At 41.8% G+C, this 24798-nt stretch overlaps 1 protein-coding gene across 1 annotated transcript in view; it reads right to left on the bottom strand.

Annotated features, from left to right (window-relative positions):
* CD226 (CD226 molecule) overlaps nt 1-23552 on the bottom strand; it is an 86374-nt gene extending 62822 nt beyond the window's left edge. The window contains exons 1-2 of the mRNA XM_007460865.1: nt 23507-23552; nt 22876-23214 (exon numbers count right to left, since the gene is read on the bottom strand). Coding sequence (XP_007460927.1) covers nt 22876-23214; nt 23507-23552 — 385 coding nt within the window. The remainder of the gene's footprint in view (nt 1-22875; nt 23215-23506) is intronic.
* Between the last annotated feature and the right edge of the window lie 1246 nt (nt 23553-24798).

Genomic DNA, 24798 nt, shown 5'->3' with positions numbered 1-24798 from the left:
ACTCTTTCCTCATAGACTCTAACCCCAAACTGGCAAACATGGAATATGATCTTAACTGTCTCCCTTGCCTCAGGAAAGATACAGCAAATGTATTATTTCTCTCCCTCCACTGGTTCTGTTTAAAGGTGGCCTAGTCTCTTTGTCCTTCATATTTATGAACCTTCACTTCCTGTGTTTTGAAACACAGAAATTTCCCACAGGAAACACACCCCTGTTACTTTCAAATGTCAATTCAGGTAGGAGATAAAAGAATGCCCCGTGCAGCATGTACTGTATCAGCCCTTATTGTCCTACGAATGCATCCCTTTCTTTATTATATTATTTGAAAAACCTTGACCCTTCTCTCTTTTACTTTCATGAACATATGTTCTCTGTATCTCTCACTCTACATAGCACTACTCATAGCTCTTCTTCAAAAGAAAACAACTCTGGTGCATTCTTTCTGATGTGGTAATTTTGGCCAATTAATGATAATAATATTTAACATGTACTCAGTACTTACAGTTTGACCTGAGACGTGACACTTTCTGCGGAGTGTTTCATTGAATCTCGAAGCCACCCTACATTTTAAAGGTACTATTACTATCCTTTTCATTTTAAAGGTACTATTATTATCCTTCTCATTTTAAAGGTATGGTAACAAAGTCGTGGCTACTGAAGCTACAGTCAGTATTTGAATCTGAAATGTGATTCAATTTCTTAACAGAAAGAACCAAAGGCTCATTATGGACCAGAATAGTAGGTGTGTATCTTACAGCACATCATAGCTCCTACTTTTTTTTTTTTTTTTTGGCCAGGCTGTGCAGCCTGTGGGATTTTCATTCCCCCACCAGGAATCGAACCCGTGCCCCCTGCAGTGGAAGCACTGAGTCCTAACCACTGGACCGCCAGGGGAGTCCCATAGCTCCCCCTTTGACCTATACAAACTACTGATTCTGGAGCTCTTTTAAATAAAAACGTCAGCCCCTGTGCACCGTGTAAATCAGCTGTACGTGCCCTCCTCCTATTCAGTCACCGTCATCTTCAGATGCGCTTGCTTTTCACGCGGAGGCTATGGAGACGTACATGCATCTTTCTCCCGAGAGCGCAGTCTTTCCCGATTGTCAGTCTGATGGCGACCGTCTCTGCCACACGAACCCACAGTTTCAGCCCCCCTGGGCCAGCAGAGTCTGTCGTCCCTCTTCTGCCCTCAGCGCCTCGTCACCGAGTCCACCCGCGGCTGTGATCTCCGTCCTCACCACGCCACTCGAGGCCTCACGTGCCCACGCTCTCAGCCACTCCCCCGCGACCTCGTGCAGGCTGCTCTGTCTGCTGGAACCCTCCTGAATACCTCTTCCAAGGTGATCTTCTGTAAAGCCTTCTCCGCCTTCACTGCACAGGTAGTTTTCACCTTGGTATCTCTCCCGTCTAGATATTGCTGTCAGAAATTAACACAACTTCTTGTGCACTACACTGTGAGCACCTCCAGGGCAGGAGTGGCCTCAAGCCACTCTGGTCCAGTGAGACCAGAGGGCACCAGCCTTTTCACCGACCCACCCAATCTCCTTAATACGCCAGCGACCCCGCCCTCCAGGCCGAGCCCCTGTTAAAACGTCAAGTTCAACGTGTGGCTGGTCGGGAGACTCATGAGGTCTTCCTCGCTTTGCCTTATCTTTGAATATGACCTCACATGACCTGTCTGCTCATTAGTCAATGTACCTGTACATCAAAGTGCAGGACACAAACATTAGATGTCCTGCACACTCTAAATTGTACCCAGTGCCGTTTGGAATGATTTGTCTCCATGATGTTCTTTATTCTTATTACCCTAGAGACTTCTTTCCTTCAGGTTTTTGGTTTTGGTTTGGTTTGGGTAGGGTGTGTGTGTGTGTGTGTGTGTGTGTGTGTGTGTGTGTGTGTCTGTGTGTGTGTGTAAATTAAAAAGATCTTACTTCCATCTTTGGATGACTACACTTAAGAGAGTACTAAGAATCCTTACTGTTTTTATTACCCGTCATTACCAGGTCCATCAAACATAAATTCCCCATGAAAAATAACAAGTTATCATTTACTAAATGAAGCACTAAGGTGTATACAAAGCTGGAAAAGTAAACATTCCGAAGGTTTTTAATAACAACATTGGAGATGCGGCAAATATATTGCAAAATTTAACATCTGTTCTAACTAAAAAGGATAGTCTTTTTCAAATATTAATAGAGGCCTAATAAGGATCATTTCATTAAGAAATCATTTCATTATCAAGATGAAAGGCCTTGCGTGTTTGCTGAGTGTCTATCATGTTTTTACACTAAACATAGACTAGGGTCAAAGGAACAATTGGTGTTGAAGAGCCCAAGACCCAACGTAGAAACGTTAGACTTCAACAGAACCTCACACTCTTCTCTGCACTAATCTCATGAAGTCAGAAAACTCAGACCCAGGCCAAACTGAGGACACGCAGTGCTGAAAACCAAAGCCTGGGAAGGGAGCCGCTCTCGGCCCCATCCCCCAGCTCCACCTCCACCTCCAAGCAGTTTTAAGTTAGAGGCATTGAGAGTAGTTTTGAAGCAGAAATATGGTAACAAAATGGCAAAATACAGCATAACGTTGGAGAAGCTGGGTCAAGTTGCAGGAAGACAAGATTGGAGGATGAGGGGCTGGTAGATACAGGAGGACCTCAGCTTTGACTGATTCAAACCCCACCAAACAGTTGATTTTTCAAGTCTCTTAACAGCAACTGCCAACATGTTCTCCTTTATCCCTGCCTTGCCCCATCAGCTCTGGCCTTTCTTAAAATGTGCTGTTCCCTAGTGAAATCTCTATCCCCCTTATCTGGGAACTGACCAATAGGAATCCATCACTTTATCTCCATGTAACCTGGAAGCCTAAAACAATTAAGTGGGTTAATGGGAAACTTTCAAGAAAGTGACAAGCTTGATATAAGTGACACATCTGATTCAGGGTGGAAATAGGTTAATCAATAAAAATCAATGGCGTATTGTGCCTTTGGACAAAAGAAAATGTTTCTAGAAGATAGATACAGCATCATGTATAAAAGGACAGCATACACAGAAACTGTCTAAATAGACAAGTGCTACAGAAACTTAAGTTTTACAAAGCGGGCACTAGCTTGGGTTGTTCTTTAGACCTTCTAGCCAATATTATAAAACTTTGAGGAAAATATTATGCAAAATGGAGCAGACTGAAAAATTAAACTGGTGAACTCAAATTTATCTACACTGTATCTTGAATTCCCCCTCTGAAAACACTATTGACCCCCTGCGTTTTGGTTGTACATGTAACTGTTCCGTGAGTCCACAGGAAATAAAGATACATTGAAATTTATATCACATTGTGAAGTGGAATAGATACATGTTATGTGCTTTGAAGCACCTGTCATGATCAAAATGACTAAAGGCAATTCTAACTAGAAAGGAAAGTAAAAAAATAAAATTGGGAATTTTGTATAATGACATGTAGAAAGGATAATAAAATGCACATTTTCTGGTTAAAAAAATAAAAGATATAGTTGAAAGAGTAAAAATCCCAGAAGAAACCCCAAAACTACTGAAAAACACCTTTTTGAAAGTCCAGGGAAAGTAAATGCTGCAGATCTAAAGGTCTGGGTGTTTAAAACAAAACCACTCATGGTTAGACTGGCAAAGTGAAAGTGCCATAGTAGGATGAAGGTCTCACCAAAAAACAAAAGATCATTCAACTGAGAGAGTGCTGAAGCCCAGAGGCACAAAGGAGGCCAAAAGAGTATTTGAAAACCATCTTGCAAAAGACCGCAAAATAAATGCCAAAAAGTTTTTAAATACATCAGAGAGAAAGTGAGTGAGAGAAACTTGATAGCATTTGAAAATAGCACCCCCAACAAGTTTTTCAGAGAACAAAAAGAGAATGAGAATAAGGACACTTAAGGAATGATCTGATTCCATCTTTATGGAAGCTATTAGGGAATTTCCAAATTTTCCCATTGGAACAGAGAGGTAACATGTTACTCTAAAGAAATGACGAGCACTTGACCAAACTCAGGAACTGGACAAAAATGACCTCCCCAGGAATAGGGAAACTCCACTCAAGTTTCTCTGCAGATGCTCGATGAAGGCTTGTTTGACAAAACGTGCATCTTATATTTACGAATGGCAGTCATGCTTCAGAACAAGTCTCTTTCCAGTGGGCACCATCCAACAGGGGGGCTCTAGATACAGTTCACAAAATTAACTACACTGAGGCTCACTCTTGTCCAGAAAACTGGGAGGATATGCTGGAACAGCACTTAGTTCATAACCAGCTATAAACGAGAAAGGACACTGCATCATGATATCTGCAAAGAGAAACAACACCTAACTCACCTCCTAGAATTTCTTAAGTAGACAGTGATGTGGAAAAGGAGAGCCAATGGATACACTTATTTAGATTTCCAGAACTTCTTTCCCCACTTTCTATTCACAGATATTGCAAAGCCACGTTCCCCTTTCCAAGAAGGCTCCATCCCACTCTCCCCACTGTTCAGAGCCCTGGTGTCATGCTGAATTTCTCTTCCCTTACATGCTCACGCAATCAGTGGCTAGATCCTGTCAGTTGTACCTTCTAAATATCTATCAAACATGTCTCCTGCTCTCCATCCCCATTGCTCTGTTCTAGTCCGGTCACACCCCCTCCAGCCTGTGTTCCTGAAATAGCCTCCGGCCCAAGCTCCCTCCAGTCTCGGTCCCATGCAAACGACTCTCCACGACACAGTCAGTCTACTCTCTCTCCTCTGGCCAAACCCTTCAATCACCTCCCCGTCCCTGGCATGGCACACAGAACCACTTAGTGTATGGCCCCTGCTTACCTCTCCCTTTTACCTGTCCCCATCCCTACCTCATATTTTACCTTCCAGGTTCATGGGCTCCCACCTCAAGCACCTTACACTCTCTTTGTTCTCTGGACCTCTGCACGTGCTGGTCCTACTGTGGAGGATACATCTACTCGGCTCCTTCTTTGGCCAACTCTTAGCCCTCCTTTAGTTGTCAGACACCCTGCCCACAACTTGCACAATAAGGAAAGACAAGGGTCACCCTAAGGGCTCTGATAGCCCCCTTTGGCATTTATCCCCATCAGAGCACCTATCATACTGTGATATAGTACCACCTATTTCTCTCCCCTACTAGTATATAACAGGGATGAGGGCAGGAGCTCTATCTTCTCACTCATCATAATATCTCAGGTTCCTGATGGACTGCCTGGCAACTAGTAACTGCTTACTTGGTGTTTGTGGAAATACTCTTGACACAGAACAAGAAGATCCAATTTTTTAGGGAGCATGGAAAGGGAATCCAATGCAGCTACCATGTACCCAGCACCTGCTATGACCTCATAGGGTCTTGAATACATTATCTCATTAATCCTCAACCCTGCCCATAAGGTATGTATTATTATTCCCATTCTATAGATGAGTAAACTGAAGCTCGATAAAAATGAAGGAACTTTCCAAATGTCACAAGACTATTAGGAAGAAGGGCAGAACCAGAACCCAAAGTTCTCTGCCAACAAATCCATTTTTGTTCTCAGTGTCATGAAGACAAAAAGCAACACAATAGATAGCAAGAACTTCTCTGAAAAGAAAATTGTTAACAGTGTAAATCTCCCATGAATTAACCCTGTAACTAAGCTCACTATTATATATTTAATATATATTTTTTCTATATTTATATTTAATTGTGGAAAAATTTATTTAACATACAATTGACCACCTTCACCATTTTTAGGTGGTACAGTTCTGTAGCGTTAGTACAGCCACATCATTGTGCAACCAATCCTCAAAACTTTTCATCTTGCAAAATTGAAACTCTATACTATACCCATTAAACACCCCTCATCCCCTGGCCTCACCCCAACACTGTCTTGGGCCTCACCCCAAGACAACCAACATTCTACTTTCTGTTTCTACGAATTTGACTGCTCTAGGGACCTCATATAAGAGAAATCGTGCAGTATTTGTCTTTTTGTGACTGGCTTATTTCACTTAGAATCATGTCCTCAAGGTTCATCCATATAATATCATGTGTAAGAATTTCCTTCCTTTTTTAAGGCTGAATAGTATTTATTGTGTCTTTACCACATTTTGTTTATCCATTCATCCCTCAGTGGAGACCTGCATTGCTTCCATCTTTTTGGCTGTTATGAATAATGATTCTGTGAACTTGGTGTACTAAACTCACAATATATTCACGAATAATGTGCTAATAGACATCCATAGCAAAACCTTGCAAATGACACTAAACCATTCTGTGTGGTGAAATAACAAACCAGTGGGGTGAATTACCAAGGTATCTCAGCAACCTGTGAAATATGCAGAGAAGTGGTTAGGTACATTTCAATAAATGCCCAATGGAAAGAAGATATTTAAGGGATAAAAAAAAATCTCTTCTACTTATCTTTTAGAATGAAGTTAGGTATAAATAATTAAATTATTTAGGGGGAAAAACTACACCAAAAAATACTTCAAACTATATTTTATATATAATGTGCTATAACTCTCTGTTTACCACCCAGGAAAGTACTTTACACTTCCTGGAAGGTATCAGAAGAGGTTGTTCTGTTCCACTTAATTGTGTTTGGAATAAACACCTTTCCTATGTACCGATCAGGGGTTGATGCTGACGATTGTCTATGGAAGATTCACTCCCCTCCCTTCACCCCCACCTTTTTGCTGTTTTATTGAGTCATGACTCCTAAGTGCAAAGCACAGTGTCCAAGTGTGCTGGGATCGTGGGGAGGGGGATGGGGGATGGTCCTCAATGGAGGGATCTGAGGGTTTTGATCGGGGAGGCAGTGAAGAAACTGGCATGGTACCCACTAGGTGGAATACAAAGAAAATGACATAGAGTCAATTTTTTTTTAAGTTTCTTTTCTTTTTTAAAAAATTTATTTTTATTTTTGTCTGCGTTGGGTCTTTGTTGCTGCACACAGTCTTTCTCTAGTTGCGGCGAGCGGGGGCTACTCTTCAGTTGCGGTGTGTGGGCTTCTCATTGCAGTGGCTTCTCCTGTTGCAGAGCATGGGCTCTAGGGTGCGTGGGCTTCAGTAATTGGGGCACGTGGAACCAGTAGTTGTGGCTCGCGCGCTCTAGAGCACAGGCTCAGTAGTTGTGGCGCATGGGCTTAGCTGCTCCATGGCATGTGGGATCTTCCTGGACCGGGGCTCGAACCCGTATCCCCTGCAATGGCAGGCAGATTCTTAACCACTGCGCCACCAGGGAAGTCCCAGCCTACAGTCAATTTAAAAGTAGTCACAAACAACATCTGGGGAGTGGAGGAGGAGACACTGTTTTCCATTTTAGAGACGGGCCAACGTTTCCTTAGACATGCCCTGAAGGATGAGTAGTATATGGAGTGAAAGAATATTTAAGGGAAAGAAAAGGCACAAAGACATGAAATTCAGAAATACAGAGGATGTTTAGGGAATTAAAACTTAACCCGCTTTGGCTGAAAGAAGGATGCACAAAGGGACGAGCTTAGAATGTACACCAGGACCAAATCTTAGAAGGCCTTGAATAGCACTTTTCAAGATTTAGGCTTAATTGAGTAGATAAGGATTGAAATGTCAGATTCCCAGAGGTTCCAGGAAGATAACAGAAATTACAGAAGCCAGAAGGTAGAACGAGAGGGAATAGTGGGAACTGTGGAGAACTTATGAATGTATCATTCACGAAAAAGCAGCTGCTACTCAGCCTAGAAAAGGCTGCCAAACAGAAAATCAGGTCAATATCGACAGTCCTTCCAGATGTTTATGAGTGTCTCCAATTTTCTGAAAATGTGCTGGTCAAATGGAGTGGTTCTTAGGGGCCAGAACCTAATGCTGGTTTAGATAGTGAGGCTTCTCCTGGTCCAATAACATCTCTTTCATCTTGGTTTTTTCATGTCCACTAAACACTGTTTTATCAAGTCACCCTTATGTGCTAAGTTCTTTTTCTCCCTCCACTCTCACGGTTTGTCCTTCACTTTCTGTTTGAATCATGCGTTTTCAAAATTCTGTATTAATAAGACTACTCCATGTGGGTATTGCAAGGAATAAATAAAAGAATCCACGTAAAGCCTTTAAGACCCTGCCCAGAGGCTGCCACATCATAAACGTTCAATAAACCATAGTTATTGATGCAAAAGATCACCAGCCAAAGCTCTGAGCGCACACTCATGCACACTCACGGCTGCACGTTTACACTCCACCCCAATTTCTCTCTTGGGCTCGGACTCAAAAATTCTCCTGCCTATGAGAGAGCTCCATGTGGATGCCCAGAACTAAACCACTCAGCCCCAGCCTAGACCTTCCTCTCACCTCATACACCCCAGTTCAGGAAATGATAGCACCATCTGCCCGGGATCCCAGGTAAAAAGCTGATACCACTCTTGAATCCTCCTTCTACGTCACACCCAACACCCAATACAAAATGAAATCTTCCCTCTCAACTCTCCTGCTGTATAATCACTGTTGGAGCCCATTCCCAGAAATGTGGAAGCTGAGCAGACTGCCTGCCTTATCAGGGGATGATCAACAGTGAAGGAAATCAGGTACCCCTTATTGGCACGTAGAACACAGACAACTAGAAACATAGTCCTACCAGGTCCAGAGTCCAAAAACTGGGGCAACAGATGTTGTCTTTCTGGGTGGTTGCTGGGCTATGTTACTCAGATCAAACTTTCACGTAAAAGTATCTAGATTACGAATAAACTTTAAAAAAAAATACATAGAGGTGAGAAACAATAGTGCTTTGCAATACAGGCTGAGATAACATGGATGAGATATTTATTTTGAAAGTCTAGCCACTTAAATGGGAAGAATGAGAGAAAATAAGGTATAAAGAATGACTTTTATGGTTTTGAGAAGCAGGGATATTGACTCAAATGAGAGAGACTGGGTGCAGAACAGATTGTGTGCAGGGGTGGATTTATTGTTTAGAAATGTAGATATTTGCATTTCTAGTAAAATACCAGGCTCCGTTATTAGCACTAAACCTCCTATTAAAAACTAAATATGCTGGGATGAAGTGAGAGAGTGGCATGGCCATATATACTACCAAACGTAAAATAGATAGCTAGTGGGAAGCAGCCGCATAGCACAGGGAGATCAGCTCGGTGCTTTGTGACCATCTAGAGGGGTGGGAAAGGGAGGGTGTGAGGGAGACGCAAGAGGGCGGGGATATGGGGCTATATGTATACATATAGCTGGTTTACTTTGTTATACAGCAGAAACTAACTCAACAATATATATATATGGCTGATTCACTTTGTTGTACAGCAGAAACTAACACACCATTGTAAAGCAATTATACTCCAATAAAGATGTTAAAAAAAGAAAACAACTAAATATGTATGTTAAACAATTAAAAATATCTTAAAAGCAATTTAAAAGCATCAAATTTCAGACAACATAGGAGTCACCAGGAGAAATCTAAGAGAAAGTGACAAACTAGGGAGGTGAGAACATGGAAGGAAGCCACTTTTGCCCTGAGCACACCTGGCCAATCTCAGCAAACTTGAACTCTGATTCTCAGCCTCACACAGCACAAGTGACATGGGTGTCAAGGCCCAGGGCCTCCCTGCGATAGGTAATGGAGAAGACCCTCTTCCTGTTGAGACATCTGGGGGTACACCTTCATGGTAAGGACGAAATGGAAGTAAACCTGCCCTCATTCACATCCCTAGGAGACCGTGGAAAGAAGAAAATCCTTGAGTAGCTGTAAGAACAAGTCAGTTCTCACGTGAATTTACAGTCTAAATTCCCAGAGCAGGGGTGCTCCATAAAGCCTAAGTTTAAAGCAATCCAAGACGCCTCTGTGAATGAAGGTCCATTTATTCTGGGCCTCAAAGAACAACCAGAAATGCTTTATGAAGAGTGATGTGCAGCACACAGTCAAAAATAGCCAAGAACATGGGGCTTCCCTGGTGGCGCAGTGGTTGGGCATCTGCCTGCCGATGCGGGGGACGTGGGTTCGTGCCCCGGTCTGGGGGGAATCCCGCGTGCCGCGGAGTGGCTGGGCCCGTGGGCCATGGCCGCTGGGCCTGCGCGTCCGGAGCCTGTGCTCTGCGGTGGGGGAGGCCACGGCGGTGAGAGGCCCGCGTACCGCAAAAAAAAAAAAAAAAAAAGCCAAGAACATAAGGAAATAAAGCAGTAAGAGGAAGAATCAGCAGCAGGAAAACAGATATTAGAAATGAGCCTTTTGATATTAGAATGTCAGACATAGATTATAAAACAACTATGTGTACCTAGTCTGGGGAGAGGAGAGGGTGTGCATTGAAAAGAATAAATTAGGATAGAGAGACAATGAGAGCCAGGAGTGGCTGTGAACAAAGTCCCAACAAAGCAGGAAGGCAGGGGGAGCCGTGCTCCAGCAATTTCTGAGCCAAAGTGCTGGCAGCTGTACTGGTTTTTTATATAAGTTCTGAATCTGTGGGAGGGGAAGAAATCAAAATAATGAAAAGTCCACTAGAAAGAGACTCCATCTTGAATATACCCCCTCTCTACTTTATCCCCACTGTGCTGCCTCAGTTTAATTCTTTTGCCTGTCTTGTCTGACCCACTACTATAGCCTTTGTATTACTCTGCTAGGGCTGCCATAACGAAGTACCATAGACTGGGTGGCTTAAACAACAGAAATTTATTTCCTCACAATTCTGGAGGCGGAAAGTCAGGGTGCCAGCAGCGTTGATTCCTTCTGAGGCTGCTCTCCTGGGCTTCTGGATGGCCACCTCTTCCTTGTGTCTTCACATGGTCTTATCTTTGTATACATCTGTGTCCTTATGTCCTCTTCTCATAAGGACACCACTCATATTGGATTAAGGTCCACTCTAATGACCTCATCTTAACTCAGTTATATCTTTAAAGACTCTATTTCCAAATACAGTCACATTCTAGGTACTGGGGTCTAGGACTTCAACATATGAATTTTGGGAGGACACAACTCAGCCCATAACAGCCTCTGGACTTCCCTCACTTGTCCCTCACCTCTAATCCCCTTGTAGAGTCTTGTCTGACTGCTCTTTCTAAACTGCAAACCATTCACCTAATCCAAATTCTTAATGGCTCCCCATTGCCTAAAATAAAGTAAAATCACCTTAGAATGGTGTACGGTTGTGACACAAAATGGAACTAGAGGGAACATTAGCTCCCACCCCACTGCAAAGAAAATGCGATCTAAGTCAGAATAAGGCCTTGCTACGCAAACACAATTCCAAGTCGAGTATCCTGAAAACTGACCCCATCCCTCCCAAGCAAAAATCTGGAGCCCCTGTAGAAAGCATAACAAAGTTCTTTTCTGCTCTCCACCCTCCACATTCGCCATCTGGCACCACTAGCCACTTAAACTAATTTACATTCGGGCTTTACCCAGCAGGCTGGCTCCTAAGCACACCAGACTCACTTTGCTTCTGTAGCATTAGCATGAGTTCCCTCTAGCAGGCATGCCATCCCGCTAACAGCATGATCATCCTTCAACCCAGGAGGTTTGGCATCTCCCTCTATGAGTAAGCTCAAGCATCTTTTATTCTCTGAAGCTTCTGTAATGACCTCCCCCCACTCCAAACAATCATTCTTCCAACACACATGTATAGGCGCGCGCACACACGCACTGCCGCCACCACCATCCTATCGCAACCAGCACCTGTCCCATGCATCGAATGGCATTATAAATGAGTCCTCAGCTTGAGATCAGAGACTGGGACGTGTCTATGAACCCGCAACCTCACACAGCCCCCTGGCACACAGCCAGCATTCATTAACTGTTTATTGAATGAAAGCTAGGAGTGGATGGGAAGGAAGCCCTTGAGGAGGGGGAAGCTTCATTTGGTTGTGATTTAGCAAGATAAGCAGAGACTTTGTGAAGATTGCATTGGTGGGCCATGCCCTGGAGGCAGTGCCCCTGCTGCATTTCAGGGCTGCAGGCTCCCTCTCCCTTGTTTCCTAGTCTCCCATCTTTCTTTTTCCCCACCTCTAAATCATCCCACACGCAGCTGCTAGAGTAATGGCTCCAAATAATGGCTGCAAACATGACCCATGTGACTTCCGCTGTTTGAAAACTTTACTAACCACCAAGGAAGTTCAAAACTAGACCTTCCACCACTGCCCTTCCTCTAAGCTTGTGACCATATGTATTTTTCATTTGCCCCAAATGCAAAGAGCATTTCCCTTTCATGGGATTTTTTCCATGAAGCATTTTTTTTCTGGAATCATACCTAGATTTCCAGCCTGGGGCAGGCACCTTTCAACGTCCCCCAAACCAGAAGTAACCTCTGCCACTCTCAACTCCCCAGACATTGTTCTATGCTACTTATCGAGTTCCACTGTACATCACGGTTACTCAGTCCTCATGTTTACATAATGTATAGTACGTACCTCCCCTCTTAGACTATAAACGTCTCAAAAACAGTGACCTTCTTACTCATTTCCTCTTCTCCTCATAGCAAACTGTAGATGTCTATTCCATGTATTTAGAAAGGCCTTACAATTCTTGAAATTACTGTTATCAACATTCATCCAATAAAAGACTAGAACATCTCAAAGTGTCACTTGAACAGTAAGGTGTAATAATTTGCTCTTTGGTTCAGTTCTGCTATTTTCACTGAAAACATAATAGTCAGACTGTGTTAATAAAAGTTCAAACACTGTCAGCTCAAAGAAACACAATACCAGTAATTGGAAATGTTTCCATCTTATTAAATGTTCATTCTTTTAGGAACCATTTGTAGGATTTAAGGAAAATAAGAGGAAGAAGTAACAAGTCCTATGTTCAATAAATATTCTTTATTTATATTTACTGACTTATTTAAATGAGCAACTATGCTTTTTAAAAGATAACAGGGACATAATTGGAGAATTGTGGTACCACAAGCAAATGGGACACAAAATGGTCTCATTTGGGGACATACACTAATGTTACTGAGCTCTGCCTCAGAGACAAGTATTGAATTCCCTGGCTGTTTCTCAAATGAAAACTGGTATACACACTTTCAATTGTAGCACCCAGTTTGTAAAGAGAAATAAATGTACTCTCTCCATTAGTGGAATGAATTAGGTGGATGACCTAAAATTTTCTGAAATTTTGGGTTCTTTATATGTCAAGAAGGAAATTTCCTAAACATATGCATACACCTTCAGTAAGCTATTCTGGAAATGTCAGTGTTGGTAGCATATAGGATTTCATGTAGCCTGCCAAGAAATGGAACAAATATGTTCTTAAGAGGTAATTTGCTGAAATGAGAATATTAAGTTTCTTAAGTATTCTGCTAGTTAAATGCACATAAATGTGCATTAATAAATGCACATAAATGCTCAGAGAATTCATGCCCAGACATCATCCTTATTGGCCCTACTAAACCCAGCAGGTATGACGTGTATAGCTATTTACAGTGCTATTAAATGTGAATATTGCATCTCACATCTCCATCCTTAGAAAGCTTTCTATATCAACCTTCTACGGAACATGGGTCTTTCTCTCTGGACAGATTATGCAGAAGACTTTTTTTTTTTTTTTTTTAATGTAAGTTGGTTAAATAGCTTAAGTCAGGGAAATTTTTCTCACATTGAGATTTATTGGATTGTGAGTAATCTCTCAAGGGAAGTGCCAGAAGCCGCATCAGCTGAGTTATTTAATTAAAACTATTGTGGAGTAAGTAGAAGAGATGGTGCGTAGGGGAATAATTTCTCATTGATCCCTGAAGGATGGGCTTGATAGTCTTAAAATTCTTAATGGTTTCAAAATCTTAAATGTCTTCAGAAATGTTCTCGAAGGAACAGAAAAGCTATCCTGTTTGCAACCTCCACTCCCTATAAAAACCAAACAAAAACAAAAACCAGCAACCAAGAGCAGAGCTTAGAGACAAGTCTTCTTTCTATAAACGCTAAACCAGCTGCCCCTGGACAGCATCGGCTCAAAGAGAAAGCGGGCTGCACAGCCCTAAGCTTCTGGTCCTGAAAGCTTGACCTTTTTCCTTCTTTCTTCAGTTATTTATTTTCCTTTCGCTTGTTCGTTTTTAAATTTCCCAAATCCAGCATTTTTAACTCACAAAATTTTTTATCATTTTACCCTCCATCAGGACTGTGATCTGTCAGGATGCACATCCCCGTAAGGTCCCTCTGAAGGTCCCTGATGCCTCCCCCTAATGCTACGAGAAGTTTCTGAGAGAAGATGCGGTGAACACAGCTCCATCGGGGCTGTTCTCAACCTTTGATGAGAGGAATTTTTTTAAAAGAATCTAGAAGCCGAGACGGTCCAGGAGAGGGTCTCAGTGTGCGTGGGCCCAGCAGGTTCCGATTACCCGGAGGGGCTCTTACTCACGAAGCCACAATCCCCACCCTGCACTCACACCACACGCCAGCAGCACCCACTCTGCAGAGGAAGCGTGTTCCAGAGCCCGCGGTTGGCAGCTGCCAGAGTGCTGGGGAGAGGGGGGTTGTGGTCACAAGTGATAGAACACTTGTGGTCACAAGTGTTGTCTTGATCGCTGAGGGTTGAAGGAGGAAAACCCAAGAACTGTGTGTCTCTGCTGCACGAAGACCATCCCCAAGGGCCACAGGGGAGCCGGGGCTCCTGCTTCAGCTGTAGTTCATCCTCAAGCCAAAGCCACCCTTACGCTATGGTCATCTTGGAAATAACAATAGCTGCTCGAGGAAGGGTATGGCTTGTGGAAGTAAACAAAACAACCACAGGCAAAGATCACAGCCAGGTGCCTCCCCTGCTCTGGACCACCTGAGTGGATTTCCCAACAAGTCTAGGGAAAATGTTCTCTTCTGGATGTTGACCTGGCTGAGAAGTGGGAAAGCCTGGGTGGCCTCGCAGGGCATGGAGGTAGCACAGTGGACACAGGCCTGTGCCCTCAGGTGGACAAACAGAAAAAACTATTCTCACCAAACCCAAATGTGTATTTGTTCCTGTACGTTAAACTTTACCTACCATTCAATTGTTGAATCTAATTTTGTATATAAATCCAGTATTGCCTTGTTTCAGAGTTGTTTTTTATGGCTCCCTTTCTGATTTTTGATTACAGAGCTTTACCCCAAAGCCTGAGCACTGAATCTCATGGTGATATGTGCTCTCAAGCATCTCCTCCCTGGCTTAGCAAACGGAAAGCAAGTCAATAAAAACAACCTTGGCCCGGGTTCTGGTAACTAGTCCACTTTCAGATTCCCATAAATTTCACCCTTGAGAAGTGCAGTGACCATAACCTTGCTTTCCACGAGTCTTAAAATGTTCTTTATCATTTGCCTTCTCTATGTACTATTTTATTTCATTAAGGAGTGAGACTTCTCAGCCTTTAAAATGTTTTTGGGGCTTCCCTGGTGGCACAGTGGTTGAGAGTCCGCCTGCCGATGCAGGGGACACGGGTTCGTGCCCCGGTCTGGGAAGATCCCACATGCCGCGGAGAGGCTGGGCCCATGAGCCATGGCCGCTGAGCCTGCACGTCCAGAGCCTGTGCTCCGCAACGGGAGGGGCCGCAACAGTGAGAGGCCCGCGTACCGCAAAAAAAAAAAAAAAAAAAAAAAAAAATTTTTTTTGTTTTCATCAGTTGGCTATTTCTTATTGATACTACTTAATATCTTTTCTCTTCCTTAAATGAAAAACTGCTGAAATGTAACATTTCACAGAACCCTTTTTTATTCTCATATATGTATGTGTATAACACAGTTATACAGATGGGGAAACTTTCATGACTTATTTCTGAGCTTGTAAGAATGGACCTTAAGAGAGTTTATTATTTATTAATATTACCTATTGTTATCTATTAATAATTATTTATTAATTCTTTAAACAGTAGATATGAAAGAATTTTTTTTCTTATTCTTCTACCTCACTTAAAGACAAACCAACAAACCCAACCTCAAAGCAAAAGAGAAGCATCTGATGGGCAAAGCTGAAAGAATCCAGCAGGGAAGAAACATGCTGATATGTATTGGTGACCCATGTAACAGGAGAGTAAGAAAGACTTTTTTTCCACCGCCTCTTAGCCCTGTTTGGAATTTCCACTGACAGGCAAAGAAGGCTTTTAGGCAAAGGCATTTTACACCTTTCACTAATACATAAGGTAGTGCAGTTTTCTTCTTTCCTTCTGAATTTGGGATAGATAACACACAAGCTGAAATGAGAGTATGAAAATATTCTCAAGATACGTTGCAAAATATAATTGCATAACACATCTGGATTCCTATGCCTTTTGAAGCATTAAGTCAACATGTTGAAATAAACCAAGCCATGAATTTTAAACCAGAATAAACTGCATTCATTGTTGATCAATCCTATGTGTTGGCTTGCAAAGTAGGTTAAAGCAGAGCCAAAGTTATCTATTTTTTAGATAATATTTAAAGCAATTCTCCTGAATGCTACTCCACCCAACTCCATGTCCAAATATTCTGACTTACCCCCTTCAAGGTAAGCTTCAAATTCCCCCCTTTCAGGGAATCTATCCTGAGTTTCCCGGTTGAAAGTAAATTCTATCCTCTGAACTACAATAGCACTTACTCTTTGCTTTACGTTATAATTTGTGATATGCAACTTTTATCTCCCCTAAAGCTCTGCATTCTGTTTAGAGCTAAGATCATGTCTTTCTTGCTTCCCCACCACAGACATTATCTTGAATATAGTAGGTTCTCAATAAGACTTGATGAGTGAATTAATGGATAAGTGAATTCGGTCTCACAAATCAGCACATCCATTTCTACAGCCAGATCTGGGCCACTCCCCCATTTCCATATTTAAATAAAATTTAAATCCTGAGATCACCCCAACATTAGAAAGAAAAAAAAAGTAACTGGCAAGAGAAAAGCAAATACTGATGTTGATGGGAATAGAGATAAGACCCATCTAAGACCGAGCATGGATGACACACAGGGAGCCCCATCCCATCCAGGAAATAATGAAACCTTAAAAAGGAGACAGTGAGGAACATCCCGTGTCAAAGTTGAGATGGGGGGGTTGGAGTGTGGAAGATCACAGAGTGAGAAATCTATGTGATACAGCAAGACAGAGCACCAGAATGTGTGGAGGGGACCATCTAACCCTCTCCTGTACACATGAGCTAAGAGGAAACCCATCTGGCTCCTACACCAGTTACGCCTCCATCCTGCGTCTCGAGTCTCCCCCGCTTCTTCCCTCCCTCCCCTCGCTATGCCCTCTCCAGTCTTTAACACGAATGCTCCCCCCACTTCGATGTGACCATCCTTCGATGCCACGGCCTCAGCTTCTGTCCCATGTACAAGTACTTTCTTAGTTAGCCATCTTCTTCACGTGTGCTGGGTGATCATCCAGATGACTCCAAAATTGGTATTTTCAATCCTGAACTTCATTATGGTTTGTCACTCCATAATTTCAGCCGTGAGCTGGTCAAAGGCTACCTTACAACTCAATGCATCTGAAAGTGAACTTATTTACTCTCTTCCAAGCCAAACCGGTCTCTTAATTTCCCATCTTTTTAGGTGAAACCATCATTTTTCAGTCCCTGAATCATAAAAATTTGGAATCCTTGTTTTCCCTCTTCCAGACCTCCAGGCCAAATCAGAAAGAAGATCTTACCCTTAACTTAGATAATTACCTGTGAACTGCTCAAAATTGCAACTGTACACTTCTTCACTGTTTTTATTAGAAATTCAATAGATTTGAGAGAAGTTTCATAAAACATTTTTAAGACAGATGGGAAATAAAACACCTGCATAAGAAAAACACCTGATTGTGAACTTGGAAGACCCTTGTATTCCTTCCTGGTTCTATCTCCTTCCTGCCTGTGCTTCAGAGATCTGCTTTCCTTAGAGTTTTACCACATGTTTGTATCTGTAAGTAGCATATTGTTTAGTTGCATGTCTCTAAACTTTAAAGGAAAGGAATCATCCCCTGTGTGTTTTTTTGAAACTTGCTTTTTTCTTTCACACAATGTTCTCAAAATTCATCCCTATTGATGAGCCTCGCGATCAGTCATTCATTTGTTGGCTATCACGGTGATCTGCTGCCTTAAACATTCTCAGGCATTTCTCCTACATGTGGGCAATCCCCAGAATATACAATGGAGAGAATGATTAGGTCTTAGGAATGGGGTTCTTTAACTAGCTAACGCAATATCATTTTCCAAAATAGATGTGATGGTTAATTTTAGGTATTAATTTGGAGGGTGGTTTGGGATAAGATTAACATTTAAACTGGTGAATTTTGAGTAAGCAGACTGGCCTACATAATGTGGGTGGGCCTCATCCAATCACCTGAAGGTCTGAATACAACAAAAAGACTGGCCTCCCTGGCCTCCTGCCTGCCTGCATCTACACCATCACTGGTTTTCCTGGGTCTCCAGCCTGCTGGCCCACACTGCAGTCTCCATGATCACATGAGCCAATTCCTCATGATAAATGTCTTTCTATACACAGACACATCCTATTGGTTCTGTTTCTCTGGAGGACTCTGAATATTACCAATACCAATAATACAGTAGATCCACCAACTTACACTCCTACTAGCAGTAGATAAGTGTTCCAATCCATAAAATAATAGTTGTTCACCCTGCCCCTTAAACTCTTCCCCTTCTGTAAGGATGCAACTAGTTTAATCTTCTAGGTGGTGAAAAAAAGTGGTCATTATGTGTCTCCATCTGAAAACGTTCAGAGACTTCCCACAGTCTACACTGCAGGGTCGAGTTCCAGCCCCATTAGGCTCAGCAACATTGGGCCGTCCCATCTTTCCAAGTTCTTCTCTGACATTCTCTTGCCCCATGGGCTTCGGCTTCTTTTTTAAACATAGGATCTACTGTATAAAACCTTACTTGGGGCCCCAGAGCACCTCTGCTGTAAGAGCAGAGAGAGGGTCCCACTGTCACAGTTTCTTCCTCACCCTCAAGGCTGCCTCTCAGGAGGTGAGGGGCCCAGGAGCCCGGGTGAGACCTACCCCTCCTGGAGCTCCGTGCTCCAGGCACACCATCCAGTCTCTGTCCCCTGCGTGAACCAGACTTCCTCATGCCTTCTCCACAACACCGGTACCCCCCGGAGATGCCCTTTTCTCTTCTTTCCTCACACCAGTCTCTTGATGCTAAAAAATTCCTGGTACAAACTATTACGTATTAAGTAAGCTACAAGGATATATTGTACAACACAGGGAATATAGCCAATATTCAATAATGACCATAAATGGAGTATAAGCTTTAAACATTGTGAATCGCCACACTGTACACCCGTAACTTATATAATATTGCACAGCAACTCTATTTCAATTTTTTTTTTTTTAATTATTCACGTTCACTCTGCTGGTGTCAAGCTCCCCTTCCTCTCATTTCTGGCTCTTTGGAAAAGCCAGCTGGTTTCATCCTGATGCTGCGGCTCAGCAGCTCAGCAACCTTCCGTTGGTTAATGACCCTGAACTTCAGTTTCCTCAGCTGTATGATGTGAGCACGCTAATCTCCCGCCTGGTGTTTCACAAGCATTAAACGAGAGGACAGGCATTTACTTCACACACAGTAGGCACCTAATTAGAGTTAGCTAGCAGAGTTTTGGGGGTGCATCATACATTTGGGGGGACATTTCCATAAATATAACTACATTTTCCATAAGTGACTAGTAAAGCCAGAGACACATGGGTTACGGTAATTTTCTCCACAACCCCACTTCCACCGCAAACTCTGCCATGAAAGGGTTACCTTTGAAATGTCACCTCTTGAGTCGCCTCAGCATATTTTTCCATGAGGCAGTGAAATAAATGCAGCCATTCTTGCCATTAAATGCTCTAAATCAGTTACTGATTAAGAAATGCCTGTTCTGAAGGTAACTCACGTTTTAACCTAATTTTGCATTAACAATATCATTTATCCAGAATAAGACACCCAATTTGCTCTTCAACTCTGGGCTGAAAGCTCAAGGGGGAGGGAGGCCAAAAGGACAAGCAATGATGGATGTCTCCTCATTCAAGGGCCCCCACCGGCTCCTATGCCCCCCAAGCTGGCACTTTCCATCCTGTAATTGCAACTCTATCCAGTGGACACAAACGAAGCCTGAGAACTTGAACAGATTACTGGACCTTACTTCCCTTCAGTGTTCTCACTCGAAAATCAAGGTTACGTCCACAGTCAAGTGTGCAGGGGGCGTTAAACGAGAAGACCTGGGTAAGGTACTGATCAAGTTCCTCACACATCATCAGCTTTCAGTGAACAGGAGAAATCAGTATATTTAGAGAGCATGTGGCTCAATTATTTAACCTTTTTGAAGATCTTAACCATCTATTATACAGATTAAGATTTCCGGATTCCAAGTCCAATCTTTCACTGTTAAATAGATCATCAACTCCCCCTTTATGTTATACAAGCATGTAATATTTGTAGATACTGATATGTTGTTAATAAAGCACACATGGAAGAATTTAAGTATATTTAAGGTTAATTTAGTATATTTAAGGTTAAGTATATTTAATGTAAATACAGCTACTATATTTTATAAATTCACTATCATTCTTAGTTTTAAAAAAATATGAAGCTCTCCAAATCTCAAAAGTGAATGAAATACTCTCACTGGCTGGTTAAGGCAATCTATTCTTTAAAAATATAAATGATCAAAAGCAACAGCAAAATATGTTTAAGAATACCATCAGATTCTAATCTGAACTAGATGGAGAGTTGGCCACGCCTTTCTTGGTGACTGACTTAAAATCTCACCACTGTTTTTGAAAAAGCCCCATGAGGCAGAGATCTCCCTTTTCCTGTCCTCAAAATAATAACAGAAGAAATAAATCTGGATGATAAAATTAAGAAAATATTGCCAAAATCATTCATACATGATGCTAAAAATCTTACTTTGGTGTGGCAACCATAATTTAGTTCTCAATAATTTAGTGCTACCCTCTATCCTAAACCTTCACAAGAGGTCAAGCTACCTGTTTTTGTTTTGTTTTGCTTTTAATAAAAATTGCGTATGTTTAGGGCATATACAACAAAATGATATGTGGAATGATTACTATAGTCAAGCTAATTTACACATCTTCTCCTCATATAGTTACCATTTTTTGGTGATAAGAGCACCGGAAATCTACTCTCTTAGCAAATTTCCAGTGTTCAAGACAATGATGTTAACTATCATTAATGTCTTCATGCTGTACATTGGGTCTCTAGACTTGTTCATCCTGCATAACTTCAACTCTGTACTCTGACCAACATCTATCTCTCCCGTTCCCCACCTCCCCACCCTAGTAACCACCGTTCTACCTGTTTTCTGTTTTTCCTTCTTTTTTTTTTATTGGGGTATAGTTGTTTTACAATGTTTTGTTAGTTTCTACTGTACAGTGGAGTTCCTTGTGCTATACAGTAGGTCCTTATTAGTTATCTTATACATATTAGTGTATATATGTACAATATCTTCTTTAGCCATTCCTCTGTTGATGGACATTTTTGTTTTTTTAATATTTTAATTTTATTGGAGTATAGTTGATTTACAATGTTGTGTTAGTTTCAGGTGTACCTGTTTTCAATTGGTTGTTCTTTACAGAAATCGGAATAACCTGATTTGGGACCTGAACTACAAAAGCTCACCACACGAGGCAGGGTGGGAAAGGGCATCTATTTCTGGCCATGTGTCAAACAGCTCACCCCTAAGACCCTTCCCATCCTCTCCATCACTTGCATGGCTAATCAGAGTGGACTATACACTGAAGACTTGCAAACAGCATTTAACAGGTGGCTGCACACAACAGCAAATGAGATCTTGAGTGGCAAAATGGAGTCTGTAATAAGTAAGTATTTAACTAAAGAGATTTTGCTAATTGACACTCTGTAAGCCTCACCCATATACACAGAATTATTATTGAGCTTAGTTACACCTAAACAGAAAGGGAAAACTAACACATGGGAATTTTTCTTACTTCCTGACCATTAGATATTCCTTATATAGTACTTTAAATTGTTCTTTTATAATACGCATTTCTTAAAAAGAAAGCATTATATCAGGTGGTATATGATGTGCTCTGCTGGATGTCTATTTGGGATATAATTTGAGAGACACCAGACAAGAAACACACAGTCCCAAATTATTTCCTTCCCTAGACTACCTCTGACAACTAAAAATTTCATCACTAGTCATTTTGTATCAAAAGCCTAGAAAATAATAACAGTGACAGTAATAATAATACCTACCATTCCCCGACTACCATGGGGCAAGTTCCTTACATATATGATCCCTAAACCATTCAACAAAGAGAATGGTATTATTAACTCAATTGACTGTTCGGGAACCTGAGATTCAGAGGGACTAAGCAGCTAATATAAGGTTATAAAGGAAGTAAAGGCTATAAAACCCAAGTTTTTCCAACATAACACACCCAATCCATGTGGCTATTACTTGTAGGACTAACTAAGCGTCAAACTACAATCACTGGTAGACATGGCAGGAAATACTTCAAGAGATCATTCGATTCTTTCTGAAATGACAGCTTGCAATTTCTGAAGCATCTTCTCTAGTGAAACTTGAGAAACAGAGCCAGTGCTTGAACTCTGCCTAGGATTCACTAATAAACCCAGATTTGGTGTTACAGAAAGGACTCTGAACAAGCAGGGTTGGAAGCAAAAGGAAATGGGACTACGTCACAGGAGGTGTCTGACCCCTGAACCCAAACATTGCCCAACATCAGCTTAATCTAGGTTCAAGTTCTCATTAAGACAAGATAAAACCTGTGCTTTTCTCCCATGACATTCGAATTCATGAGACGCTTCTTCCACTCAGAAATGATAGCACATTAAGGAAAACGGAACTGATTCACAATATTATTTCTTTGAAACAATAATATAGAATCTAGAAATGGAATTGGAAGATGGCACAAAAATATGATAAGGCATTTCACAGTTTCTACTTGGTCTTTACAGAAACAAATATTGTAGATGGGTAAAAAGGTAAATAAAAATTTCACTTACCTGACGGAACCACCTGTATCAACTTTTCCCAGGTTCCATGTGGGAAAGTATGAAGAAAGCAGGAATATAAGCCAACGTCCACCTCAGAGGCATTATGGAAGGACAAGGTCATATCGTTAGAGGCCGTGGTTGAATTTGAAAAGTAAACCCTATCAGCGTACGGCTCTCTTATGATCACACGGTAAGTAGGGTTGAAAATGGCTATGGACTCTCTCTCCAGTGTCTTGATCTTGAACCATTCCATCTGGGTTAAAGTGTCCTTTGATGGATACACACATTCTAGGGCCATATTCTTAGCAAGTTTAACAGTTGTGTCCCAAAATATCTGTTCACATCGAGCTGAAAGACACACCATCATGTGATCATGTGAATTCAATTAGACCTGATGACTGAAACACCAAACAGACATCTGAAGCTTACTCTAGACCTAGCAAGATAGTAAATTGAGGTTAACAGTTTCTACCTTAGTCTAAAAAGGTTTCCACTGCTGATAATTGGTATTTACAACTTGTAGTTTTTCTGAACAAGTGAGAAATTATCTAAGCCAGCTAAGGGCATTATAAATTCTGAACATGTCACACTATAAGACTAAAAAAGGAGTAAATTCTTTAAATGAAGACATTATCTTTACCTTTGTATACATAAAGAATAGCCAAGAGGAAAGTAAGGTAATCCATCTCTGGAACCTGTTTGGGAGGCGAGTCTACAGAAAGACAATTTATAATGTCACATTGAGAGCCCCAGCACGATGCACTGTTTCCTTCCTCTCAGATCCTATCAGCAGTGTCTTCTTTATCTGAAGTATGAACACAGGAAAAAGGTCTTAGCTTCAAAGTCAGGTTTGCTCTCGTACAAAGATGGGCAGATTTGAGTTACTTCTCTCTCGGGGAAATAGCTTATTTTCAAGCTTTCATTTTCTACAAAGATTCATTCATTTGAACAAACATTCTGAGTGCCTGCTCTGGGCCCAACTCTGCTCTAGGTGATGAGGATACAGCAATAAATTAAAAAATATATCCTTGCCATAATGGAACTTACATTCTAGTGGGAGGAGGCAGAAAATAAAATAAAGAAGGTAAGTGCATGAAGAAAAACAAAGCAGGACCGGGATGGCGTGGTAGTGCTCCCCCCTGGATAGGAGGGCTGGGAAGTCCGCACTGAGAATGTGAGATTGGGGCAGAGTCTACAGGGCACCGGAAGGGGCCCGCAGCTCCACCAGCATGGACGGCCCACGGGGCATGGCCTCCCTGTCCCTTCTGCCTCTTCGCTGACCTCAGGCATTTGCTTCAGGGGTGATGAAGGGACCGCTGAAGGCCCTCCAGATTCCAAAGTATCGTGGCTCAGGGAATATACAAATCCAATATTATCGTTGATTTTTTTAAACTTTTTTTTTGAAATAATTGTACAGTCACAGGAATTTGCAGAAATAGTACAGAGAGGATCTGTGTACCCCTCACCTAATTTCCCCCATGGTTCTGTCTTATATAATCTTAGTAGGGACGTCATTGCTCCCTTCCCTCTCTTATAAAATAACAGTTCAGTTTCCTAAGAACTTGCTGGGAACGTACAACCATGTCAGCATAAAAATATATTATTGCCTCTGTAACAAGAGGCAACAATGTAAGAATGCATTTGACCCCTGATGAGAGGTTCAAAATAAAAGGGGGGTAAAAATTGAGAAAAGGGGGAGCAGGCACCACTAAAGACAACTTTGCCTAATGCTGACTCTGAGCCTATGTGATCCCATCCAAAAGTTCACCAGCAGGTGTCTTCTCCTTAACATCAGTATCTAATGTGGGAACTTTCTCAGGAAACATGAAATCAAATATGAAATAAAAAATGTAATGATAATCAGAACAAAAATATAATGTGTCCATATAATAACATATAGTGCTGCCTTATGGTTACAGAGCATTCTGTTTT

Source organism: Lipotes vexillifer, unplaced genomic scaffold (genome assembly GCF_000442215.2).
Source record: "Lipotes vexillifer unplaced genomic scaffold, Lipotes_vexillifer_v1.1 scaffold564, whole genome shotgun sequence".
NCBI lineage: Eukaryota > Metazoa > Chordata > Mammalia > Artiodactyla > Lipotidae > Lipotes > Lipotes vexillifer.
This window is presented reverse-complemented; position numbering and strand designations above follow the sequence as displayed.